Raw genomic sequence first — 10974 nt, forward strand, 5'->3', positions numbered from 1 at the left:
GGCGACCAGTTTGCAGTTTCTCATCCTGTTCAGACCAGGGAGCATAAAATTAAACTTCACCTTCGGGGCAAGTGTAAAGAAAGTCGATTTGCAGACAAGAAGAACTGTTCAGTGTTAGGTCTAATCTCCAGGCTAAGAGATGCCAACTCCCCGGCCTCACAAATCCCTGATCTGTTAGTTTCAGAAGCGCGTGGTGCAAACTACAGGCTGAAGGGGGAAAAGGGCTTGAGCGGGAAGCAGTCTGTGGCGACAGACAGGCCTGGGAGGGTACGAGCCCTATCGCCCTCGCATCTGCCACCGGGCTGAAGCCGCCTGGCCACGGCAGCCCAGCCCTGCCCTCCGCAGCGAGGCATCTGCCTCCTCCGAGGTCCTCTCCTCTCCCTCACTTTTGGGTTCACGCTCACAGTACTATGCACTTGGGTGGTCCAGTCGCAAGGCGGGTGCGAGAGTTGCAGTAAATGATGATTTTAATGGCACAGCGGCAGAGAATGTGTAAAAAGACGGGATTCTGCAACAGAGCTACTGCTTAGCGATGAAGGACTTTTTTTTTAGGCTACTGAAGAGGTGAGGTTCCAACTATCTAAATGCCACAACAGGTAGGGTCTCTCTATTTCCGTATTCAGGAAAGTCTCTGTACTTCCAAAATATATTTTTAACTGTTCTGATGCAATTTTGATGTTTCCTGCCTTTTTTGTTCAGAGCAAACTCTGGAAAACGATAAAGAATACTATGCTAAATGAAAAGCACAAGGCCATGCCTGTATTTTAACAGAACCATTTTGGACTTTTGCTGAGATCTCTTGAAACACTCCCCATTTTCTGCACAAAAATGACCTTACTGACAATGTAAATTCTTCAATTTGTAACTTTTCAATACCAAAGTGCTACTGCATCGACTTAAACAAAGAAGCAAAATCATATTAAAAAAAAAAAAAGGAAAACTTGAAAAACAAATGGTTTTAAATAAGTCCAGCTGTTTTGCTGCCTGCAGCCAAGGATCTTTTTAATTTGAATCCTTTTAATTTTTTTTAAACATCAAACACTGATCTGAAGTCCTGCTTTCAAATACTCTCTGAGTTGACCTGCAATTGTTTCACTCATTTAAGACGTACATTAAATAATAATCAGCTAATTTGGAACGCACGCGTGTCAACATCAGCAGTTTGCAATTAACGAGTAGTACAACAACTGCATTCAGACCAAACCCTCAAATAAAATAGTGCCATAAACTTTACAGTGACATCTGATATGTTTGTGCTATAACGATGGGCAATGGTGACGACTCTGTGTTAACGTGCTGTTAGTATCAGCCTTGCATGCTTGCTGCAGGACAGAATATTGTGTGCACCAGTTTTAAATACCCTTCCTCTTCCCTCAGAAGATGGTGACGGAGGAACTATTAAGGCCCCTTCTTTGCTAGCCTGCTTTCCAGATGAGCTTGACAACCCTGTTCAGTCGGGGTTATTTTGTCATGCATGAACTGATCTATTTTCCAGCACACTGGAACGTGGCTTTTGTACTGTGCCGAAATCTTGGCTCCGCTGAGCTGGGAGCAAATCTCACACTGATTCTGTCGGAGCCAGGACTTCACCCTTGCCATGCTAGCTGCCTGTTGGCTTTCACTTTTGAAAGACTAGGAGGCCTCCACCAGTGCTGCTAGGAAGCCCAGGCAAGCTTGGGAGCAGAATGGGGCCATACGGGGATGCATTTAGTTAGGGAATATTGGGTCTGCCTTATGAAATATGTACATCCTGATTACTGATCCTGAGGGTCACCACTGGTGACGAAGGAAAAGAGAGGAAGGAGTAGGGAGAGATGACTCCACCGGGTGGGAAGGCACAGAAATTCACAGGGATTTTGGTGCTTAAATCATTTCCGTGGGAGTTGGGCACATAAATGCCTTGGAGGATCTGACCCCAGTTAGCTGAGCAAAATGAGAGTGAGATAACTGTAAACAATATTTCCAGGTAATTAGGAGGTCACTTTACCCATCGTTTCTCCAGCCTTTTTCAATGTGATAAATTTGACTTTGGCTGCTACCAAAAAAGGCAATTGCTGTTCTTTTTTAATATAGGCATATTTAAATAATAATAGTATCAACAAATAAGAAAAGTCTAAATATCAAGCATAAATATCAATGAACTCATCAAAGTAGTACAGTAGTTGAAAATGACCCAAGGCTGTAGCCGTTGTATTTAAAAAAAAAAAAAGTCCAAAAGAAAAAAGTTAAATTAACTCATTGAGAAAAGGGCTGATTCTTTCAGTTGACAAAGCAAGAAAGAAGCAAGCATGATTAAAACAAAAAAAAAGAGTAAAATCTTTTTTTTTTTGCAATTATAAGGTGCCAAGAGAAATAAAACAAATTAGATGCAAAGCAGGATGAGCTGCATCCTAAAAAAAAACCCCCAAACCCAAAACAACAAACCCAAAACAAAACAAAAAAACCCCAGCAATAAAAAATTTCCATATTCTTTGGAATATACAACACGTTTTTTTTTTAAAAAAAAAAAAAGAAGAAAGAATGAAGTTCAACATATAAAACCTCTCATTCACAGCATTGCTAAAACAGAAGCGTTCACAGTTTCCCTCTGGGAATCTTCCTATACTTCCTTACAGTTAATATGTCCATAAGATGCAGTAAACTCACTAAGATCTTTTTTAGGTTTTAAGTCTTAAAAATAGAAGTGAACCGAAACTCTCTTTAGGGCTGTAGAGACCTTCAAGCCCAGGCATGTTAGAAAGCCACAGGCCTGGAAAACAGATGGGGTACTTTTCTACCCATCCTCGCTACCTCTGGACCACCAACTCAGGCGTCCTCCTTTCCAGAAGCTCAGCCCCCTGCGAGGGTTGCTTTGCTGGAGCGAAGTCGCTTCGCCAGGGGCTGGCTAATGCATGCCACCGCTCCTGGGAGCGCTGGCTTCTGGAGGGTTTCCTTCTCAAAGTGATGTACGAACATGGCAGGGCCCATAAGCATGACAGGTGTTTATGGGATACCTACGGGCACCGGGAAATGGAAATCACGTTAGTCCTGGCCCATAACTACTCGAAATTTTTTCAGTATGGTCGCCACACCGCTTCCTCTAGCCTCGCTGTGGTCGCCATGTTAGTGGGGGAGTTGCTGTGGCTCCCTTCTGCCTCAACCACATCGCTTTGGTTGGGGAGGTTGGGGTTGAGGAGTGTCGATCCCGTGGAGGCGTTGGTACAGGGGGGGTGGATGCGTGGGGGGGACCGGTCTCCCCCCGAGATCATGGAGAACTGATAGGAGCCGGCAGAGGTTCCGTAGTAGAGGTGGTAGGAGGGCGAGCTGGTCTGGAATGGGCTGCCTTGGGCCTGCGATGAGCCAGGGTAGGGAGGCGGGAGGTACGTGTGGTATCTCGTGGCTGTGGACATGGCAGACATGCCGATTCCTATCCCTGAACTGACGGGCGTCGGCGTATAGGTGAATGCTCCCGGGTAGTGCATCCGAGGGTCGGAGATGGAGGGAAGCGCGGAGAAGGAGCGGTCGATTCCCACCCGGGGGTCACTGAAGGCAGTCAAGTCAGAAGCACCTGGGTGGTGGGGAAGGGAGACAGAGAACAGTTGAGCTGGCAGAAAGGAGGTTCACCTTTTCGAGGCGATAACCGACATTCAAACTCTGGTCTATGGTTAACCAAAGCGGTGCTGATAGTGCCAGAACAGAGCTATCCCTTACCTGCTCATTGTAGCGCTCATGGATCTGGATGTTTTGGATTAATTTCAGTAAAGCAGCAATTAAAGAGGAGTGCCAAGCTCTCGCCCTGTTTTGTATGCATATGTGTTTGCTCTTAGAGACCTTACAGCACATGCCACTATTTACACTTCCAGAGAGGGTGGGTGGGTGGGGAACAGGACGCAGTTCACAAGCTCCTTGCCCAGCATCACTTGACTCACCAGGGACACCGATGGGGCCTAAAAATAAATTGTCCAGCTTCTGCATAGGCTCTCCTCGCACCCAGTTTTATTTGCTGGCTCAAATGAGAAGCTCCATGGTGCAGAGATTGTCCTTTGGGCACACGAACCGCATGGGCAGGATTTACACACACACAGGCTCAGCCCAGCTGTCAGCACCTAGGAGCACAGTTCCCCACTGACTCTCAACACTACCAAAGTCAAGATAAATTGGGTTCGCTTAAGGTCTTTGTATCTGGGTCCTCGTATAATGTCTACGTAATTGTTACTCGCTTCTGAAAATCTTGGCTCTAATGAGTATGTAAAAAAGGACAACAGAAGTTCTGCCTTTTTAAAGCAGAATGATAGGGGTTGGCCTTTTTTCTTCCTTTCGCATGTGCCTAGAAGCCTTTCTCGTCCTGCTACACGAAATGTTTCATAGGACAGTCAAATTCTGCTCCGCTTTGTCTGACATCTGTGGAAGTATGCCCGCTCCCACTGTCTCCTTCCCTGGTGTGCAAGGATTAAACAAGCAGAGCAGATAATGGCCTCTTTAGGAAGGATCTTCATCGTGACTCAGATTAATGGAAGGTGTCAGTCCCTAGAGCTGGCAGCTATGCATGAGTAAAATAACAACAATAATTAAGAAAAAATCTTTCCAGAAGACAGCTTCTTCTGTCAGACAAGACGTGGAGTCTGCAGAAAAGGAGCCACGCGCTGAAGGAAATACTCATGAAAAGCAGCAGAGAGAAAACAAAGCTCTTGGCTCTGACCAGATTTAAAGCTAAAGCAGACACACTACCGCGCCAAGTTCTGAAAGCTCGTCAACAACACAGCCAGAACACTTTGTTGAATTTCTATAAATTTCTTAGAAAATCTCTGACGCATGATGTACGCTTCCTTTTTGAGTTTGCCTTCCATTTCTTTCTGGAAGATTAACGGGACCCCTAAACACATTTCCTTCCCCTAGACCCCAGCACCTTTAGATTTAGCATGGCAAGATATATGCTATGGTAGGAAATGGCAGGAGCTTCAGAGTAGCTAAGGTTGGAGGTGACATCTGACAACCTGCCAGATCTTAAATGGTACTTCCACACCTCATTCCTGAGAAAGAAATCAAACTTCTTCACACTGCCTGGGCACATCACTGATCAGATGAGGGATTCTTCTGCCCGGTTTGGCAAAAAGCAGAATAATGAGACTTAATGTCAAGGTGGTTTAAGTATGCCCCATTTCTTAGCTTTTTCTTTGGAGGCACCGTGTCTTTAGATGGTAGGGCCTAAAAAAACCCTCAAATTTGTTCTTTGCTCTGACAAGGAGAAATTTCTTAGACAGACAGCAAGTGTGTGTGACAGTAACCGGATTGGGGAGAAAATATTGTGAAAGTTTTTTCTGGGAATACTGAATGACATTTAATATGGAAGTAACATTCGGAGCATTATAAAAAACGCTTCAGATGTGTAGAGATGAGCCTCCATGTACAGAACTAAGACAAGCAAGAAAGAATACCGACATGCGAATGAAGCTCTTCCAGGTTCCTTCCCAAGTCACGGAGACACTATGCCTGCCCTAAAGGAAATCACTTTGGCATGAGAACAAAAAGAACTGACGGGCCCTAGCACTGGTGCTCTACCTCCACGCTCACCACCTGCCACAGCAGAAACACGGCGTGCAGTTACCCCACGCAGACACGGCTATCTCCTGTTAAGACCGTGGAAGCCTTCCGTGCTCACACCGCGCACAGCACAGTAAGGGCCCTGGTTCACAATGACAGCATTTGGGCACTACACCAATGCGAAAACATTGAATTTCAATGTGTTCATCTGAGCGCAACCTCAGTCGCCACACTGGTAAAGGTAAAATGCGATTAACATCTCCATTCAGTCTGATTCATGTATCCACACCTGCAAGCTCGCATGCATCAGGCACCCATGTATAGGGTTTGAAAATCAAGAGAACTGGTAAAGATCAATTTCAAACAATTATGTTAAGAAAAATTACTTTTCTAAGTAAAAAACTTGATGAAAGAATTTGTTTTATTTTAAATTTTCTGGTTGCTATGAAGAAGATATTTTTTCATCCTTCTCTGTTTTCTCTGTTTCTGCATTTTGACAGTGGAAAGGAGTGCAAGGGGAGGGAAGCACAGGGGAGAAAGTAAAAAGGAGTCTTTTCATTTTAAAAGAAGAGTGTGTCAATGAAGAATCAGAATTTTTATAGACTTTTTTTAAAACAAGAAATTTCCTTTTTTTTTTTTCTTTCTGAAAGGCTTCCTGTATTTTCCTCTATCTCTAAGATGTAATTAGCACCCAGACCTAACAAATAATTTACTTTTGGTGGGCATCATTGTTGTGACTCTTTCAAAGCAGGCTCTACATGACAACAGTACGACAGGCTGGAGCACGTTCAAGTGATTCTCTCTGATCTTAGAAGAAGCCCTGAGTATTCAAATGAGAGCAATATGTGCGGCCAAAGAAGATATTTTTGAAAAAGCCGTGTCCAAATTTGAATTATATGGCTCCCATTCATTTTAAGAAAATTCCTGCTATTGAACACTCATATATTGGTTCAATATGTGTGGGTTAGAGTCAGCAGATGGTCAGTTGAGCATGGTGGAAACCAGGGGGGTAGCTTTCACTTCCATGCTATATTTTTATGTTGGCTTGTAAAGCTCTGCAGTACAATTTGACGAAGATGTAACAAGACAATCCAGTGCAACACTTAAAATGTCAAACCCCACCATCCTGCAGTCAGTGTGTCCACCCATAACCTGCTGTGCTCTGGTCTGAATTTAGAGCGAGGGAAGGAAACAGAACTGAAATATCTGTGGCATTCATTTCTTGGCAGATACGATAGCTCTTCAGCACTCTGAACTATTTTTATAGTTCCATGCATCTTCAAAGTGCTGCCTTCTCCTCTTTCTTTTTCTTTTTTTTCTTTTTTGACAATGATATGTTGGGCCCCGAACCATACTTCTGTACTCTGCACAAATTCCAGCAAAGCATTGGAGAAGGCTTGCTGCAGAGGGCCCGCACTAGGCTTCACTGCAACGGGAGAAAAGCTGCAGCAGCACCCTAGGACATTGCAACCTGTTTGCATTGGAGTCAGCCTCAAAACCTTGTCGAGGCCCGGGGCAGGGGGACTAACTTTTAGGTACTTACTTGACAGCCGGCTCGAAAGCTCTGCGGTGAGGGATGTCATGCCGCTAGCCCTGCCGGGTGATATTGGTGTGGCGGGGTGCAGGGAGGGGGTGGCAATGGAGCCCAGGTACTGGTAGGACTGGTCGTAGGACCATGGCGGAGATGGCTGTACCTGCCTTGTGTCTGCAATGAAAAAGAGACCTATAGGCTGTTTTGAATGATAAAACTTTGCAGTCAAATATGTGAACCAAACCACATGGTGGAAATAGAAACTTAAATGCCAAGATAATTACATTTCAGTTCCATAATCCCCTTTGTCAAGAGACCTTCAGATGAATTGCTTTCTAAAATATTATTTGTGCAACTGTGAGTTTTGATCGGTTGATTTTTTTCTTGTGAAGTTTTTTGATGTTTCACATTGATGGTGGGCTGGGAAAGGCGGTCAGGAAAAAGCAGATTAAGCTTTCCAAGGTGAAAGACTATTCATTGCTGAGACGCATTAGTATTTCGGGTGGTGTGTTCGCAGCCCTTTTTAGCCAAAAAGGTATGTCTTGCATGGCACCAAGGAGACAAAAATACTGAACTGTGGTGTTTCTGTGTAAGCGTGGAAGTAGAGAGAAAAAAAAACCAAGATGAAAATGTGTGTGTGAGAGAGAGAGAGAGATGGAGAGCAAAACTAGTGTCCTCCAGAAAGGCAGGCTCTGAAGTGGATGAATAGGACTGAGGAATTTGACTTCCGCAATATTTTGAAAATCCCAGGCTTAATGAAATGAGCAGGGATTTTGTACCTCTATGTTGTATATGCTAAAATACAGAAATAGAATTCAGAGTGATGGGTGCATCTGCTAGCAGTGGATGAACTTCGGAAGCAGAAAGCCTTACACGAACTCCACGGCACCGCGAAGCTGAAAATGCAGACAGCCTACGAGTACAGGCTTTCTGTAGAGACTGTTCGCTGCTGGGAAGCGAAATCTCAAAATGCACAGATGAGTAAAACATCTATGGAAAAACACTAACCTATTATTTTCTAGCCACACGACTAGTTTGGCTGGCGTTTGAAATCAGAGATGCACGGCAGGGAGTTTGTCCAAACCAGTTGCACCAATGCAGAAACAACTCCTTTCTGCTTATTTCATCTTTGCCCATGAAGCCGGCATTTTTCAGTGTATGGAAATGTCTAATTTTTGTATAAATTCTCCTCTTACCTCCCCAGACATTTTTTTTTACTATTTTATTAAAATCTTTTCTATTTTCTTCAGCCCTCAGCCCATTCTCCTGCAGCTTCATCTAGGTAATTGCCTTTTTGAAGAAAGCAAATGTCGGATGAACTGCATTCAGATAAAACTTATATCAGCATGGAAGGGAAATTTCCCAAGTCTGAGCTGAAGGACTTTGATCTTCCATCAGAAAGCCCATCTGGAAATTATTATTTTGTTGTGGTTTATGGAGATGAGTTTTACATTTTGTTTGTTTCATCTGTTCAGAAGTGAAGATTTATACAAAACTCCAAGCTTTTAAAAAATAACTAGTGAAGTCACTTGCAGAATAAACTAAGGTCTTGTAAAGATTTTTCTGCTGAGTAACGTATTCACATTCAGATATTATTAATATTTAATTTTTTTTTTTCAGGCAGACTTCCTTAAAAATAAATTCAGTTGACTCATGCTGTTTTAAAAGCAACATCCAATTGGATTAAATGGACTTCAGTAGAAGCAAACAAAAAGACATAGGCACAAAGCCTGTCTTATTCTCAATTACCAGCATCACCTCACTGTTAACGTATGGTCAGTGTTCATTAAAGATGACAGGGAGACTGATGAGGGAATTCAATCTCCAGGGGGAGCGTTAAGATAAATACCACAAAGCATCGGCAGAGCAAGTGTTGTGATGGTACGACGCCATGTGTTTCAGTTCTAAAATGGGGTTCATTAAATTATTTCTCCCTTATAGGTGCGCTGCAGGATTCCCAGCCCAGGGATGGAAGCTCCCTTGGCTAGTCCTGCTGCCCAGGCTGATGCCACAGGTGACAGAGCCTCCCCTCTGTCACCTCTCCCTCAGGGGCTCCGTTCAATGCTGTCACCGCAGAAGGCACTGAACCCCTTTGGCTGGAAATGTTGTCACCTGCTTTCAGGTGCTCTGTCCTGGGGTCCCTGCACTGCAGAGAAGAGGAGAAGAGCCTGATTTCAGAGTGACCAGGACACGTGCAGGGGTTGCTGCCACCCATCCTTGCTTTTCAGGCTGAAAGGAGAGAACGTACTGCCTGTTTTCTCCTGTTACAAACCGTCACTGCCTGGTGGGGCAGCTCTGTCTGCTGCTTTTCTCCCGTTTCTTACATTGCTGGCTCTTCAGGACGAGAGACATGGTTTTGTCCTGTACCTTGCCCAGCACGCATGGGATCCTGGTGCATAAAACAGCCCCAAGTGCAATAAACACATGAACAGCAGCAAGAAGATGCAGAAAAAGCCACAGCGGTGGCTGCAGCGGCAGAAGAGGAAGCAAGACCTTGTCAGAGATTTACTAAACACCGACCAGACTAAACTGAAATACAGTTTCCTTCTTTTAGTGCTACTAGAATTAGCTTTGTGCTGTGTCCCCACTAGAAACCGGACAATGGGCCAAGTATGTGTCTAGTAACATCCAGAAAGAGACTACCAAGCTATTGGACCCACCTCACCCATTTGCTGTTATCACTGACCTCTTGGGGTACTTGAAACCCTGACAGACAGCCCGAGAGACATCCCCCCCGCTCTTATTAATCTCCTCATCCCATTAAGTCTTTCTTAAATGAAAGTTCAAACTACCAATCAATTTTCTGTCTTGGTACCTGTATTCCCCATCCCTGTATTTGCTCTTAAAGATTGGCTTTTTGACATCAGACTGGTTAACAAGTTGCAATCTATTCAGTGATGTCAATATAGCGCACTATATTGTATGTGCATATTAGAAGCAGGGTGTGCTGACTAACCCCAGGCATCACCTTCCCAGTTTTTTTAATAACAAGTGGAGAAAAGCATCACTGTACTAGCATTTTTACGGCAGCATTTCAGTATCAAGAGGCAGACTCGTCTCCCAGTAAAGGCAAGGTTTGCATTTCCAGCAGCTTCAATAAAATCTGGATCAGGGCCCTCAAATAGCATTTTATTTTTGTGATATCTGCTTTTCTTCAGCTTTCAGGTCACCCGAAATTAAACTGGAATGGGTTCAAATTTGCCAGAGGACTAGACTGCACAAAAAGGCAACAAACTCTTTCCGAATCCATCCCTCTTCTGCTTTCGAAATAGAGAGGCACACATCTCAGAAGTTAGTAGCTTGGTGGGGGGGGACTGAATGTGCGGCTTTGCGTGGCTGAAGTTAATTTGGTGAAAATATGCTGCGAATAAATGGGAGTTGCTTCCCAACACAAGAGTATCCATGAAGAGATTTGCAGGGAGAGCTACTTCACCAACGGGAAATAACAGCGCTTTGGGCCCACACACTTTTAAAGCCAAACAGGGCTCCAAAATCATCCAAGAGCAGATCAAAATTAGGAGAAAAACCCAAGGAGGGTGCCCCGGTTGGCGATGTGTGCCCAATCCTCCCGGTATTTCTCCCATTAGCAAGTACTTTCCGTTTCTGCTCTTTACGGTGTGAGAAAATGTATTTAAAACACGAAAACAGTTATTAATTGCAATAAAACACTCCAGGGTGAGAATTATGGTGCAATAATTCACACCTTGCTGCGCCGTCCCGGCCCCTCACCTCGCGCCGAACAAGCCATTAAAGCAGAAAAGCATGGAGCCGCGTTTCATGCCCCGTCATGTTTTATTGCGGCGGAAAGGTTGCGTTCGGCTCGCTTGAAAAAGTTGTAATTAAGCTGTACCAACGTTGCGTAACATTTCGCAGGGTCACGAAACAAGCTTGGGTCGGGGACTCGGCGGAAAAAAGGGGGGAAA

At 44.3% G+C, this 10974-nt stretch overlaps 1 protein-coding gene across 2 annotated transcripts in view; it reads right to left on the reverse strand.

Moving 5' to 3' along the window:
- Positions 1-2505: 2505 nt before the first annotated feature.
- The window catches only part of RUNX1 (RUNX family transcription factor 1), a 68647-nt gene continuing 60178 nt past the window's right edge, over positions 2506-10974 (reverse strand). The window contains exons 4-5 of one of the 2 annotated variants that reach the window (XM_035896510.1): positions 7064-7225; positions 2506-3547 (exon numbers count right to left, since the gene is read on the reverse strand). In XM_035896510.1, the coding sequence (XP_035752403.1) occupies positions 3054-3547; positions 7064-7225 (656 nt within the window). In that variant the 3' untranslated portion in view covers positions 2506-3053. The remainder of the gene's footprint in view (positions 3548-7063; positions 7226-10974) is intronic. The other variant, XM_035896511.1, reaches the window with a different exon arrangement.

Source organism: Egretta garzetta, unplaced genomic scaffold (assembly GCF_000687185.1).
Source record: "Egretta garzetta isolate BGI_Z169 unplaced genomic scaffold, ASM68718v1 scaffold45, whole genome shotgun sequence".
NCBI classification, from domain to species: domain Eukaryota; kingdom Metazoa; phylum Chordata; class Aves; order Pelecaniformes; family Ardeidae; genus Egretta; species Egretta garzetta.